We start from the raw sequence: 16,829 nt of genomic DNA, 5'->3' as shown, positions 1-16,829 counted from the left end.
TCAGATGAAGAAAAACAAAGAGAACTTATTGGCAGACCCTAAAAGAATGGAAATCGTAACCCTCTAAGGAATAGAAAGGAAATACAAAAGAAGAAATACTTGAGCACATGGAAAAAAGAAAGCAAAACAGAAGGAGCAAAATACAGGTAAATACAACAAATTTCCTTTATTGAGTTTTCTAAATTTTGTTTCATGGTTGAAATAAAAATTATAGCACTATCTGATATGATTTTCAATAGATACAGGGAAACTATTTTATGTTATAAAGGGAGGAGGGTAAAAGAACATTAAGGGAATTAAGTTTTCTTCACTCAAAGTGGTTAAATATGATATAGACAGACCATAATAAGCTATATCTGTATAACCTAATAACCAAACTAATTTCTACAATATCTATACAAATTGACTTTAATAAATAAATGACATACTTTTAAGACTGTCCAAATAGCATATATGAAGGCAGGTGGAAGAAATAGAACAAAACAAACAAACAAACAAACAAACAAACAAACAAACAAACATAAAATGGCAGAGTTAAGCCCTGACATGTCAACATCTACATGAAAAATAAGTGGTAGAGGGGCTGGAGAGATGGCTCAGCAATTAAGAACACTGGTTGTTCTTGCAGAAGACCTGGGTTTGAATCCCAGCACCCACATGGCAGCTAATAACTGTCTGTAACTCCAGTTCCAGGGGATCTGATGGCCTCTTCTGACCTCCACGGGCATTTCATGACATGGGTACACTTACCTACATGCAGGCAATACATGAATACACACAAAAATTAAAAATAATAAATAAAAAATTTAAATGGTAGAAAACAGCAGGCCCCTGGTGAGTTAGAAGATTCTGTACCAATAAAACTCATTCTTAGGCTAGCAAGATGGCCCAGCAGGTAAAGGTTTTTGCCTAAGCTCGGTGACTTAAGTTCAATTCCTGGAACTCACATAAAGGTGGAAGGAGAGAACTGACTCTACAAAGTTGCCCTCTGACCTCCACATACACATCATGCACACATACACACACACATACATACCTATGTGCAACACAAATAGTAATAAAGATAAAATTAAAAACTTCATTTCCTCAACTCTAAAATATGGTCTAAATGTACACACTAAAAAACAGAGATTGGCAGAATATATTAAAATAAGAATATGATTCAATTATATTCTGAAATAAGAAACTCATTTCAAATATAATGACAGAGTTCAGTGGTAGAATGAGGCCCTGGGTTCCATTCCTGCAAAAAAAGGTCGAAATATAATGATATAGATAAACTGAAAGAAAACCAGTATATTTAGTCCAATGTAATTTTTATCATGTGTATAAATTGATGTAATCATCACCACAGTCAGCATACAGAATCTACCCCCACAGGGATCTCCTTTATGTTACACTGCTATATGACAGGTGCCACATAAAGATCTCTAGTTCCACCCACTTTCCTGCAAATGTCATAATTTCATTCTTTTTTACAACTGAATATAATTCCATTGTGTATACATGTCACATTTTCTTTGTGCATTCATCTATTGACGGACATCTGGTTGAGCAACTGTAAATGTGGGTGTGCCATTGTCTCTGGTATGTTGATTTAGTCTTTTGGCTGTACATGTTAAAGTGGTGGTCTATCTAGGTCATATGGTAGTTCTAGTTTCAGTTTTCTGAGGACCTCCATACTGATTTCCATAGTGACTGCACCAGTGTACATCCCTACCAGCAGTGAATATGGGTTCTTCTTTCCTCACATTCTCACCAACATTTGCTATTGTTTTCTTGATGGCAGCAATTCTGATTGGAGTGAGATGGAATCTCAAAACTTTTAATTTGCATTTCTGTGATGGCTAAAGATATTAAACAATTTTTAATTATCTATTGGACACTTACATTTCTTCTTGTGTGTGCATGTTCAGATGCACACATGTGTGGGTACTTGTGCATGTGTGTGTATAGGCCAGAGATCAATCTTGGGTGTCATTCTTCTGGAGGTATGCACCTTGTTTTTCCAGTAAGAATCTTTCAGTGGGGCCTGGGTCTCATTGCTCATTGATTAAGCAAGGCTGGCTAGCCAGTGAGGCCTCTGCCTCTGCAGCACTGGAATTATAAGCCTGTACCACCATACTTGGCTTTTTTTTTTTGTCTTTTTGAGGCAGGTTCTCCCTGTAGCTCCGGCTGGCCTGAAACTCGTTATGTAGACCAGGCTGGCCTTTATCTCACAAAGACCTGGCTCCCGAGTGCTGGGATTAAAGGCATGCACCACCATGCCTGGCCACATTTGACTTTTTATGTGGGCACTGGGGATCAAATTCAGGTCCTCATGCTTTTGTGACAAGCACTTTACTGACTGAGCTATCTCCCCAGTTCTGCAATTCTTTTGAGAACTGTTCATTCTTTTACATGTGGATATCTGGCTTTCCCAGCACCATTTATTGAAGAGCCTTTTTTTTCCAGTGTAGGTTTTTGACACCTGTGCCAAAGATTAGATATCTATAGCCATGTGGGTTTATTTCTGGGTCCTCTATTTTATTCCATTGGTCTACGTGTCGACTTTTGTGCTAATTTAATGCTGGTTTTTTTTTTTTTACTATGGCTTTGAGGTACAATTTTAGGTTAAGTATTATGAAGCCTCCAGCATTGCTACATGTGACCTTTTGGGAGTGGCTATTTTTTTGACAGCATAACTCCCTTTAGCTTCATCCAAGTTATTACATGCCTCAATAGTTCATTGTTTTTTATTGTTGAATAGTATTCCATGGCTTAAGCAGATCATAATTTAACCATTTATACATTGCAAGACTTTTGGGTTGTTTCTGATTTGAGCTGTTAAAATTATACATTCTTGGGGCTGGAGAGATGGCTCAGCGGTAGGAGCACTGGTTGCTCTTGCAGAGGACCTAGGTTCAGTTCCCAGCACCCACACGGCAACTAACAACTCTCTGTAACTCCAGTTCAAGGTGAACTGACATCTTTTTCTGGCTTCTGCAGATATTGCATGTGTGCAGTCCACATATGTAGGCAAGACACTCATACACATAAAATAAAAATAAATAAAAATTTAAAGGCATGACTTTAAAAAATTACATAGTCATTTATAGTTTATGTGGATGTAAATTTTCATTTCTCTGGGAACAATGCCCAGGAATGTAATTGCTGAGTTATATGGTAAAAAATATTTTTTAAAAGAAAAAGACATTAATACATTCTTTTAATTACTGTTTATATAATATGTTTTTAAATGTTAATTAAAAATTTAACTGTAAGATAATAGTTGTATATATTTATAGGCACAGTGATGTTATGATTTGATACATGTACAGAAAGTATAATGATCAAATCAAGGAAATTAGCATCTAGCAACCTGTAAACATTTATCATTTCTTTGTGGTAAGAGGATTCAAATTCCTCCCTCTAGTTCTTTAAAAATATATAATAAATTATTGTGAACTGAAGTCACCCTACTGTGCTGTTGTTGGCTTAACAAAGGAAGATGAAAAGCCTTGCTTTCTCAAACCAGTGCTGCAACATCTATTTTTATAGAAGCTGAAAAAGATGAAGCTGAAGCATCAGTGAGGGGTCTGACTCATGGAAGGAAGGAATTTACTTCAAAGAAACCGGGTGAAATTATAAATAAATGGAAATGTGATTAAAGCTATCTTTTTAGATGTCATTAATTTACCATATAGTTTCTTATGCAACAGTATTTTTGAATAGTTTCAAAATAACTCATCATTTTAGTTATAGCATCATTTTCAGACCATTCATTCATAAGGAAAAGGAATAAATATATGTATTTGAAACAGGGTCTCACTCCTTAGTTCAGGATAGCCTAGAATGGGCTAGGTAGCCCAGACTGACCTTGAACTTGGGACAGTCCTCCTGCCTCAGCCTCCTGAATGCTGGAATTCCAGGTATGAGCTAGGAACTAGCCTGGCTAGGAAGTGAGTATTTTAAATGTAGATATCATGAGCTTGTTAAGCTAAAAATTGCTGGTCATGGTAGCACATGAGACAGAGGTAGGAGGAGCTGACACAGGTTTGAGGCCAGCCTATACTACATAACAAGTTTTAGGCCAGTCAGGGCTACATAGTGAGACCCAGTATCAAAAAGAAGCCAATAAATAAATAAATAAATATATAAATAAATGCTAGAAATGTTACCACTTTTCAAAGTAGAACTGAAAAAGCCTCTGAAGCCACTTCTGGTTAACTCATTGAATGACATTGATTGGAGAATAGCATGCTACAGCTCAGAGGCCAATAAAACCTTAGGTGGTTGATTCACTGCCTAGTAGATAAAAAGTTAGTGAAACTACTCAAACCACTGCTTTTTCTCAGTGGTACAATAGCTTGTTAACCAAAACATTTAGCTGTAAACATGGAGACTTAGCATCTCATTTTCTGATTTGTGTTCTTAACCTTATAATCTTACCATCTACAGTGCAGCCTGATCTGCTGTTTTGCTTGTATCACATGGTATCAGTACTAAATAATCTTAGCAGAAGGCCTTCTTTTATGTGAATGATTGGCAACAAACAGAAGTGGTGCTATAATATTCAAAGCACTGAATAACTTGTTTGAAGCTCATGGTTTATGTTGGAACAGCATTGTTTATACTTGCATGAGAGTTCAAAAGTAGTGGTGAGTAAAACTGCTGGCACAATGGTAGAGACTGAGGTAGCAGCATCAAGCATACCAGAAGCTATTGTATTCTTTTCTGCCATGCACTCGTACTAAAAACAAATCCAGTTTCACTTGAGAATGTCTTTGTTGAAGCACAAAAATTATCAGTTTTATTAAATCTTGATGCTGAATTTGGTATTCTATGTGACAAACTAGGAAGCATGCACGAGGTACTTCTGGTATAAACTGTAGTATGACACTTGCCTTTAGGTAAAACTTATCTGTGATGAAGTTGTGAGTTTAGCCACATTTTTCATGGAATACTACTTTTGTTTAAAAGAACAACTGATGGATAGAGCATGATTAAATATTTGGAAACCTGGCAAGTGTTTTCTCAAAAATGAAGTGAGCCTATCATCTGATGGTAAACAACTGATGTATTTGTTGTCAGTTGTAACAAATCCATGGTTTCTGAGTGAAAACTATGATTTCTGAAAACGTAATTCTGCCACTGTGAGCTTGACAGTTTCTCAAAACTTAAGCTTTCCCCCCACCCAGTGAATTCAGGGATGAGATCAATGTTTTTATGGTGCATAAAAATTTGTGAACATTTGAAATGTTTGTGTAACTTAGTGAACTAGTATTGTTCAAATAGTACATATAAGCTAGGTCAAATATCATTCAAAATACAAGATGACCAATGGAATTTTAATCTAACAGTATATAAAAATTTCACTCATATGATCTCAGATTCTTTACTACATTACCCTTGAAAAAACTGCCTTTTGTAGAGTCTGGTGTAGTTTCAAGGTATATACATGATATCTAAAAAAGGCTATTAAAACATTTCTTCTTCTGACTACATCTGTGTGACACTAATTTTTGTCATATGCTTTAAAACAGTATCCACATACACTGAAAAGTATGATAAGTCAGCTGTCACCTACTATGTCAGGCATCAAAGAGTTGAGCAGAAGTCTCTAAACACAGCATTTTCTCATGGAATTTCTTTGTGTCTAAACATACTATTTATGGTAGGACAGATTGAATTTACTGTTCTTATTTAAAGTAAGCTAGTAAATATTTTAAAATAAAAATGTAATTGACCATCTAAAGCAAAAACAATAACAATGCGTCAAGGCATTTACAGCACTTAGAAAGGAAATGTGTGACTACAGTAACAGAAAAAAAAGAGAGAAATGGAAGAACATTGCTGTAAAGGCACTGTATGTAAAGTAAGAGTGCTATTTGAATATTAACTCCAAATTCAAAATTCATGCTAGGGCTGGTAAGATGGCTCAGCATAAAAAGGCACTTGCTGCCAAGCCTGACTACCTGAGTTAGAGCCCTGGGGCTTACATGGTGAAAGGGGAGAACCTACTCTTGTAAGTTGTCCTCTGACTTCTATACATGCACCATGACATACCACACCTACAGACATAAACACATATACATGCAAAATAAATAAAATATAATATTAAAAATTCATGCTGTAAAACCCATATCAACCACAAAAAACAAAACAGGGTTATAGCTAATTAGCAAGTAATTTCATTTTATCAATGGAATCCTAATAAAAAGCATTTGAGGCTAGGCATGTAGCTCAATGGTAGAGTCTTTGCTTAGCATGCACAAGGTCCTGGGTTCCATCTCTGGCACCATGAACCCCCCTCAAATTGTTTACTTAAAAAAAGACAAAGAACAGATGACACAAGTAGAACACAAGTAGGAAATGGATGCAAGCCTAAATATAGCAATGTAGTAGGTCCAAGTACTACAACTAAAAGACAGAAATTGTCATACTTGATAGGAAAGCATCACACAACTATATGTTGTCCATAACAATCCACTATACACATCAAGAAATTAATAGGCTAAAAGTAAAAGTTGATAGGGTTAGAGAGGTGACTCAGTGGTTAAGAGCACTTTCTATGCTTCCAGATAACTACGATTTGGTTCCTAGAAACTACAAGGTAGCTAACATCCATTCTTAACTCCAGTTCCAGCAGATGTATAGGTACTAGGCACATATGTGGTGCACTTACATACTTACAGGCAAAAAACTCATGTACATAAAATAAGAGTAAATGAAATCTTTTTAAAAAGTAAAAAAGAAAAAGATTATACAAACAATAATAAGGAAATACTTGACAATATTAAATTGGACGAAGTAGGATTCAGAACATTGAAGATAACCAGAGGTAAAGAGGGATGTCTTACAATAATAAAGGAGTCAATTCATCAAGAAGACATAGCACCCTCAGTGTGTATGCATGTAATAACAAACCTTTAAAAGTATATGAAACCCAAAGTGATAGAACTTAAAGATAGCTAAATCCAGAATCATGAATGGAGATTTCAACTCTCTTAGCAACTGACAGAACAAGAATTGGAAAATCAGTAGTGATATAGAAAATATGAGCAATATTCTCAGTCAATCCGACTTCACTGATAGTGATGGAAAAGTCGTTCAATAACAGAAAACACATTCTTTGCAGATTCTATATTAAATAGTTTCTAAGATAAATCATACACTGTCCATAAAAATTTAAAAAACTATAAAAGGACTGAAATACAGACTATGTTCTCTCCACAAGAAAATTAAATTAAAAATTAAAATATCTGGAAAAGCCCTCAAATATTTGGCAGTGAATTAAAAATAAAACCTCTACATTTTAAAATAATCGATCTGCTAAAGGAGGAAATATTTTGTACCACCATATAAACATTTTAAAATGCATCAAAATCTGTTAGATGTAGCTAAAGCAATGCTTAGATAGACATTTATACTTTAAAGTGCTCATATTAGAAAAGAAAAAAGTCTGAAAAATATCAGTGAACTAAGTTTCTAGCACAAGAAACTATAAATGAGCTAAAGAAAACACAAAGCACGAGGAAGCAAATAACAGACATGAGCACAAATAAGAAAGTAGAAGAGAAAAATGTCTATGAAACTAAACTAAAGCTGGTTCTCTGAAAAAAAATTCACTACAAGTCTGGCATGTGGTGCACAACTATAATCCCACAACTCAGGAGGTAGAGGCAGGAGGGTGAGGAATTCAAGTTCATTCTCAGCTACATATCGAGTTCTAGGCTAGCGTAGACTATATGAGACCCGGTCAAGCACACAAAACACAGAAGCTGGATGGCTTAGCTGGTAAAGTGCTTGCCATGCAAACATGAAGACTTGTGCTTGATCCCTAACATGCATGTAAAAGCCATTACATGCCTACAATTCCAGCTCTGGGGAGGCAGAGACAGGAGGATCCCTGGGGCTTGCTGGCCAGCCAGTCTAGCCAGTTGGTGCGCTTCAGGTTCAGTGAGACACCCTGTCTCAAAAAAATAAAATGGAGAGCAATTGAGGAAGACGCACAATGTTGATCTCTGAGCTCCACATTCATTTGTGTATGCATTCATGTACACCCCTCCCATAAATATGTATACACACAATTAAAAAATAAAAGAAAAAGATAAAAACACATCAATAAAATCCATAGATCGTGAATTAAAATAATAAAGAAAATAGAAAAGTCATTAATATTATGAATGAAGAGATATCACTACAGATCCTATAGATATTAAAGAATCAAACCAGGCGTGGTGGCACATGCCTTTAATCCCAGCACTAGGCTTAAAGGTTTTCAAAGTCAGTGAATTCTATCAAACACTTCAGGAAGCCATAGTATCCATTCTACACAAACTCTTTCAGAAAACAGAAGAGGAGGTGATATTTCTCTTAAGTAATTTTATAAGATTGACATTGTCCTGATATAAAAACCAGATGAATACATTACAAGAAAACAATAGGCCAACATTCCTCAAGACACAATAACCCTAGGTAATAAATAAAAAATGTTTAAAAAGAACATATAGGTAAATGGAAGGATATAGTAAGTTCGTGGGTTGAAAAATTAAATATTATTAAGACATTATTCCTCACAAATAAGGCCATATAAATTCAGTGGATTACACCATAAAACTTTTACATAATATACTTTGTATATGAATCCAATTTCTTTTTTCTTAATTTATTGTTTTAATTTTATGTGTATGAGTGTATTGCCTGCATGTATGATAGAGTGCACCCATGTTGTGCAATGCCTGCGGAGGTCAGAAGAGGGTGTTGGAGCCCCTGTAACGGGAATTATAGATGGTTGTTAGTCATCATGTGGGAGCTGGGAATCAAACCCGGATCCTCTGCAAGAACAGCCAATGCTCTTAATCACTGAGCCATCTCTCCAGCCCCCCTACTTAATTTCTTTTAATGGACACACATATTTCTTAATATGAATGAGATATAGTTTACCTAATCAGTTTCTCAAAAGCATTCTGGTTCCTTAGAATATTTTTGTTAGTAAACCTGGTGATTATGATTATTAAGCTGGTGCTCAAAAAGTTATTCCAGGGCTGGAGAGATGGCTCAGTAGTTAAGGGCACTGGCTGCTCTTGCAGATGATCCAGGTTTGGTTCCCAGCACCCACATGGCAGCTAATAACCATTCATAACCTCAGTTCCAGGGAATCTGATGCTCTTTCCTGGCTTTTGTAGGTATTGTATGACACAGGTGTACTTACATGTGTATAGGCAAAATAGTCATACACATAAAAATAAATTTGAAAAAATTTAAAGTTATTTCAGATTTTTGGATTATAAGTGTTCGACCTGTACATTAAACCACTTTACACTACTTAGATCCTGGGATCTAAATAGTATTACAAGATTACAGGACCATTCTTCCATATAACATGGCAGGTGATTGTGCTGCTTAGCCATGTGCTGGCCTCTTTATGGGTTCATGTCATGTTTGGGCTTTCCTTATGGTAGTTACTGGGGCTAAGCATACATGCATGCTCCATTCCTCTAAAGCTTTTCCAGCTGGGGTCATGACTCTATGTTTGGCTGACCAACCTGGCTTCCCAATTCCTAGGCTGAGGCCAACGCCCCAGTCACTGGCTTTAACGGAATCACCAGTTTTGTATTTCATGAGGGCTATGCTTGAAGACCTGCTCCTAAATGCTTCTAGTATCTGTACTGGCTTGCCTTTTCAGATCCTTTCCCTGCATATCAATCTAGAATTTTCCTCAGAAAAGACCCATTTCTATGTATGTGATATGTAGCACTTCTTGCAAAGGATAGGAAGTTGCTATTAGGGTTGACTTAAGCTCCCAGGGAGACTATTGTATTTCCATTTCTCCCATCTTAAAAAAAGAAGTCTTTCAATATGAATGCTGAGCCATGTTATTTGAATATCCATTTATTCAGTTGTTTATTTAACAAAGGAATGCCAGCTAGGTAGATGCTTAACATACTGCCAAGCAGAAAGGTAATAAAGACAATCAAAACACAGATAATCAGAAAAATGGTAAAGGATGAGCATCCTTAATCTGAAAATCTGAAGTATGAAATGCTCCCAAATCCAAAACTTGAGTGTTGATCTGATACCAGAAGTGGTAATGTCCTACCTCATACTGTTTCATGCATAAAATGATTTAAATATTCTGTAAAATTATCTTCAAGTTTGTAGGAGGTATATAGGAAACATAATGAATTTGGTGTTTAGACTCAGGTTCCACCCCCAAGATATTGCATTATTTATATACAACTATTCCAAAACCTCAAAAAATCCCAAATATGCAATACTCCTGGTCACAAACATTTTGATTAAATGTTGTAGTATACTTGAACCTTTGAATAGCTGTATGACTTTTTAAGTTTATTGCCTTTGCAATCTCTCTCTCCCATTTCCATCAAGTAAGCTTTCTAAAAACTAAAGTTCATCTTTTTCCATAGAAAAAAAGTAGGACTGGAGAGATGGCTGAGCATTTAAGAGCATTGGTTGCTCTTGCAAAGGACCTGGCTTTGGTTCCCACCACCCATATGGCAGCTAACAACCATCCATAATGCCAGTTCCAGGGGATCTGATGCCCTCTTCTGGCCTCCATGAGCATTGTATACACATGGTACCCTGAGATACATGCAAGCTAAACATTCATACACATAAAATAAAAATAGATTAAAAATTTTTTTAAATCATTTTTAAAAAAGTATAAATTCACCAGTGCAGCATTCAAGGCTCTTCATGATCTGGTCCCAATTTCCACTAAAGCCCTAAGTATTCCTACTTTTTTTATATCCACTGTGTTACACACATAGCACATTTCTTACTGATCCTTTCCAACTTCTATTCTCTATGTGTACTATATAGACCTTCCCATTTTTCATGTAACAATCTTTTTTTCTTTGGTCTTCTTGAGACATGGTCTCCCTGTAGCCCCAGCTTCCTAGAACTCACTATGTAGACCAGTCTGACCTTGAACTCACAGAGATCTGCCTGCCTCTGCCTTCCGAGTGCTAGGATTAAAGGTGTGTGCCACCAAAGTTTTAATCTTGATGATTCAGTTCAAACTTGCCGTTTTTTGTTTTGTTTTGTTTTGTTTTTTTAAACAAGGTCTCACTTTGTCATCCAGCTTGACCTGGAACTTGCTATATAGGTAGCTCAGGCTGGTCTTGAACTTATGATCCTCCTGTCTCAACCTCCTGAGTGTGCTAAGTTTACAAATATGCACCACTACTCTCAGTTTAGTTCAAAGTTTTGTTGAAAGAGTTCCCTTTGCTCCTCATCTGTCCTGGATTTGAACACATTGCTTTCTTTGTTGTATTAATTAGAGGGTAATATTTTTGAGGACACTGGATTTATCCTGCTTGTCTTTGTATTTCTGAATCTAGATCTGAAAACGTCCTGGCAAGTAGTAGAGGCCTGATGAATCGTTGTTAAGTGAATGAGGGAATATGGGAAGAGCCCAAAGGGGCTTGCTAGATTTAGGTTAAAGGGTTTTGAAAGGCACAGGGCTTACAGGTAGACCTGAGACAGCAGCAGAGAAGTGGGGAAAGGGCATTTGGAGGAGGCGGATTATTATCCTAGGAGATGGAAGAACAAAAGTTCAAGAATGAAAGCAGAGATAGTGAGGAGGTCAGCCTGGCCATAGTGGACTGTTGCAATATCTTGACCTTGTGACTGTGCTGACTGTATTTCTCAATTACATTTTCAGCTTATGGAGGGAAGGGTATTTTTTGCTCTCCTTTGTAGTCCCTTCATATTTCATGCATATCTCCATTGTCACTGTTCCTACTACCTTATGGTTACTTTTTTGGGGGGTGACAAGGCCTCTCTACATAGCTTAGCCTGGCCTGGAACTTGCTATCTAGCTCAGGCTGGCTTCAAACTCACACTGTTCCTGCCTCAGCGTCCAGAATGCTGAGAGAACAGGTATGTGACCATGCCTGACTTATGGCTCTTACTCTGCTCTGCACTATAGCTATCTGTGCTTTAGCACAGCTCTCCATGTACCAGTCTTCCTCTCCAGCCACATGAGACAGGGGATGAGGTCTTACGGACCTTTTCATCTTCCAAGACACTGAGCATAGTATAGTTTGTAGCATGTAATGGATGTACAGCAAATATTTTTTGATCTACCATTTGTTGATCCGATTGCAGAGAACCACAACGATATTTGTGTGCAACTGTATATTGTGACACAAAACTTATATATGCCTTCAGACTGTGTAGTCTATTTTTGGTAATTTTCATTTCACTGTACCTGAAGACTGTCATTTCAATTTTCTTCTTTGTTCCTTCTTGGATGACTCACATCTCTGATACCAGAAGAATATGACAGAAGGGATTCACAAAGGGTTTGGACAAATTTATGAATGACAGAGTCATAAATGTCTTGGTATAAGAAGCGAGGAACATGCAAAGGGGAAGTAAGAACTTGCATTTCCAAAGTGTCTATTAGGTGCCAAGAACTGTGTCTCAGGCACTTGACATGCATTATATCTTGTTTAATCTTGCAGAAAGTCCATATAAAGTCAGAGCATCTCAATCTATAAGGCCAAGCCTACATCTGTTCACATGAATAGCTTCTCCAGGTACCAGAGGCGATATTCGTATTTATTAAAATTTTATCATTCTTTTAATACAGATGAATCATTAGATTTGTTTTTGTTTCTGAGCAACAGAACACTCTCAGTTCAGACTTCTAGAGCTTACAATCGCTTTCTGACATAACTTGATCAGTTTTTAAAGTCCCAGTGCTTTAAATTACAATGCAATCTGAGATATTCCCACAGCAATAACAGCAATTACATTTGTTCACGGCACTTACCTTTATATTTCATTAAGCTTCCAAATACTGAATAAAGGTAAGTCAAGTCAAGAAAAGAGACTTCCATTAACCCTGACACTAGCAAATTGTCTCAAATTATAGTGTGCCTTCTATTTGTATTCTAGACATATTGAGTGGTTTTTCTGAGTTACATATTATACCTCACCTATGGTTAGAAGAAAATTGGAAGCAAATTAGTTTAAGTTGCTTCTAATTTTTAAAAAATAATAGTGACTTTACAATGCATAATGCCCTCAAATATACAGCAATACATTTGGCAGAAATCATAATATCACAAGAAAAGCACAATCCCTCATCCTTGGGAAATAGCTTGAAAAGGTGGGGTTGCATGTACTGATTTGTTATTTTAAATCACACAGTCTAAAGTCTATGGCTACATCCTGATTGGTGATAACATGCTTCCTGCCAGGGGTGGAGGTGGGTGGGAATGAAAGGGGTACACCTTCGAATTAGTGATTATCAGCACACTCATAGGTTCCAGATAGCTTTCATTACTTGTTTTGGGAAAACTAGAACAGACATCTTTGCTTTGTAAAGCCCATCTCATATGACTACAGAAAATGGCAAGGCTTCAAGCGACACATTGCACAATTTGCATTCTCCCTCAATCTCTGTGGGTCACTAATAGCTGGAAAACACGAGACCTGGCTTTCTTAGTGGTTATGTTTCTTGAATTTTATGTTAGTCAAAGACAACTGAGAAAGCAGAAGAACATATGCCACATATCACCTATGGTACCCCTAAAACCAGATAAAAGCTTAGCTTATATATTTAAAAACAAATCCTGTTCCGTTTGAGGCTAGGGGTTGAAAATATGCACATATTCCAAAGAGTTCTTTGTGTGAACAGGTGACCCCTTCCCACAGTCTCTGTAATTAATTGAGAAATTAAAGTTGGTTGGCCTTTGAGAGCTTTTGTTAAAAAAAAAAGGCAGAAGGTCTTGGCTATTTTGGAACAAGAGTCCACTATTCTGCCAAGACAGTGTGTTATTGTTATTGAAGTATCTCTCAACAAAACGGTATTGAGTGGTGAGGACGTGATTTTGATTAGGTGGAATGACTCAGCTCTTCCCCTTAAAGAAGAGAGGACTTGTCAGAGCCTTACTTACCTCATGATCTGGGATCTCAGAGGATAGTGTTTTCCCTAGGATGACCCCGGTCAAGTATGTCCAGCAACGAGCCGTGTTGGCAAGGTTATAGCCTCCTATCGCCATCAAGAATTGTGAAGTTAGGAAAGAATAGTCACAAAACAACAGGAGAGGGAAGGGGGGTAAGGAAGGAGAGAAAAATGTTTTAATAAAAGGGCTAAAAAGACAACTCCAACTTGTAGAATCCTACTTAAACATCCCTTGATGATATTTGCAAATCATTTAGGAGGCAAACTTTAGAGGACCAGTCAGATCATGTACAGAGTGGAACTGGCAATTTCAAGGGAAAAAGAGATTAAAGAGGTTCTCATCTCCCAGCAAATATGCACCTGCGGAAGCCAAGCTCCTCAGTTCTACCAAGAGACACGAACAAGACCTAGAACCCTGGAACCTAGATGTCTAGAGGTGACCTATCCAGTGTAAGGGTTTCTTGGATAAATTTTGCAACAGTTCTAAAAAGTGACTATTGGATGCGATTTGTATTTTAAAGCTATTGGCAGATTTAGTCTTAAAGGCATCCAGGGAAGAGAAAAGGAAAGTGCTGACAGAAACGGACTTCCTTCTTTTAACATCAGCATTCCTTTTCACCACAAAACACAGGCCTGGTGGCAAAGATCAAAGAGAGTGAGATGAGGAAGGGACCATTGAATGACACCCTGACCCAACTAATCAGGTCCTGTCACAGTCACCCAGCAGCTATAATATACTGGCTAATCAGCATATTTTTGTGCTGAATGGATATGCTTTGCCATGCAAGCATTAGAACATTGGCCTTTAGCTAAATTCCAAGAGTATAACGGTAAAATGAAACGATTTCCTAACCTCAGAAAAGCCTAAGGGAAATAAAATCTGGTCTATTTTAGGTAGGATGACCATATATATTATCACCCAAAATTATATGCTTTTAAGAGCAAAGGAAGACACTATTAATAATTACACTGGGATAACAAGTATAAACTAGGATGTGATCACCCTTTCCTTAAGTTTTTCTACTATTTGAAAGGTTGTGATGCTAGGGTTTCTGGAGTGTGTCTTTCAGGCCTCAGTGGGGTCCACTAAATTCTGGGGACATGGCCATCTCTACTTATCGTCTATGTGTTAATAAGAATTGAGAATTTCAGTTATATAGTACAAATATTACTTTAAACATCCCTGGCATAGAAATAAGTCTATAAGATATTTGGTATAGTTATTTAATTTAAAAAAGAATCACTATAGGCTTTGCTTAAGGAGTGTACTAGCTCTAGTATACACATAATATGATTTGATTTGCAAAAAAATCACTTATGCACAGGCATTTTCAGGAATGCACATATTGCATGGAAAGAGTTATACTTACATATAAAGCTAAAGCTTTGGGTTGGAAACAAATATGCTTTAGTGAATGCTAATATGTTCTTCAAGTGAAGACTATAGCCTGAAATAGAAACTAAATTCTCACAGATATCTGTTGTAGAAAGGTCTTTTTCTTCTTAGCTGGACTTGTATCATAATCATTATCCTTAGTGTTGTTAAGGAAAGTAATATGCCATGCACTCCTTATCAGTTTTATCTTTTTCTGGAACTGAAGTTAATAAATGTGTTGCCCGCTTTTCATAAGAGGTTGTCTCTTATAAGCACTTTTAATTTTGATTCCTCTGGGGTTTGAGGATGTCAAAGGACTTGTGCTGCATGCTCACTTGTGTATAAAAGACCTTCCCAGAATTTACCTTCACTTGTATTTTACAACACATTGATAAAACAATTAGCTTGCCTACCATGTATGCATTTTTTGTTCTTTTTGAGACAAAGTCTTATGTAGCCCAGGCTAGCCTTCAATTCCTGATCCTCTTGACTCCACTTGCCAAGTGCAGGATTATAGGCATGTTACTATCTATCTATCTATCTATCTATCTATCTATCTATCTATCTATCTATCTATCTATCTATCATCTATCTAATCTCCATCCATGATATATATATCCATCAAGTTAAATTTGTGTCCCCAAATATTCTTTGGTGTGGGTCCATCCACTGGAGCTTGCTTAGTTTACTCAGCATCACACCCTTAAAGAAAATGACTCTCCTTTATCCAGTAGTTATCCGTTGCCAAGAGTTCCTCAGCAAGAGTTTAGGCTTCTTAACCATTCCCCACTTCTATGCTGGGATTTTTGTCTGGCTTGAGCTCACGTGGGTTCTGTCCATGGTATCACTGTTGCTGTGAAATCACATGAGTAATTGCCCAGGTGTCTGGAAAACTGTTTTCTTGTGGTCATCCACCACCTCTAGCTCTTACAATCGTTCAGCCTCTCTTCTGCAATGACCTCTGAGTCTTGAGAGGCGGAGGTGTGATATAGGAGTCCTATTCAGAAATAAGCACTCTGTGTGGCCTCTTATTCTTTGCAAGTTCTCTTGGCCACATTTTAACACACGAATTTATTCATCCAATGAAATAAAAATTGTGACAGGTAGAGAGACAGAAGATCCTAAGCAATGTATCTACAAAGGTAGGTGAGGTTGTATAAGGTTTTCTTTTTAAATACATTAATGCTTCTAACCAATAGACTCAGCTTTCTGTTGGTTAAGTAATGTAAATATTAGTATGTGAGAAGCAAGAATGCTCAAGAGATTCTTTGGCTCTCTCAATTTTGCTTCATTATAACAAAAACATGCTTTAGTGAGAAGAGAAACTTTTGAATTCAGCTTAGATAATTAATTCACATATTTACTATTTACACACCAGTAGAGTTAGAATTTCAGTGGTACATTTCTCAAATGTGATTTTGTTTTCTTTTTTTATATTTTATTTATAATTTTTAGTTTTTGTGTATGAATGTATTGTCTGCATGTATGTGAGTGCACCCATGTCATGCAATGCCGCGGAGGTCAGAAGAG

The 16,829-nt window shown here is 36.8% G+C and overlaps 1 protein-coding gene across 3 annotated transcripts in view; it reads right to left on the bottom strand.

The window, feature by feature from the left end:
• Hdac8 (histone deacetylase 8) overlaps positions 1-16,829 on the bottom strand; it is a 246,386-nt gene that overhangs the window by 125,080 nt on the left and 104,477 nt on the right. Inside the window, exon 9 of one of the 3 annotated variants that reach the window (XM_008855551.3) lies at positions 13,917-14,011. The exons of the other annotated variants lie outside the window; for them this stretch is intronic. Coding sequence (XP_008853773.1) covers positions 13,917-14,011 — 95 coding nt within the window. The remainder of the gene's footprint in view (positions 1-13,916; positions 14,012-16,829) is intronic. 3 annotated transcript variants of the gene reach the window in all.

This window comes from Nannospalax galili, unplaced genomic scaffold (genome assembly GCF_000622305.1).
Source record: "Nannospalax galili isolate Female #2095 unplaced genomic scaffold, S.galili_v1.0 scaffold747, whole genome shotgun sequence".
NCBI classification, from domain to species: Eukaryota; Metazoa; Chordata; class Mammalia; order Rodentia; family Spalacidae; genus Nannospalax; species Nannospalax galili.
Note: the sequence above shows the minus strand (reverse complement) of the source record. Positions and strands in the feature narration are given on the sequence as shown.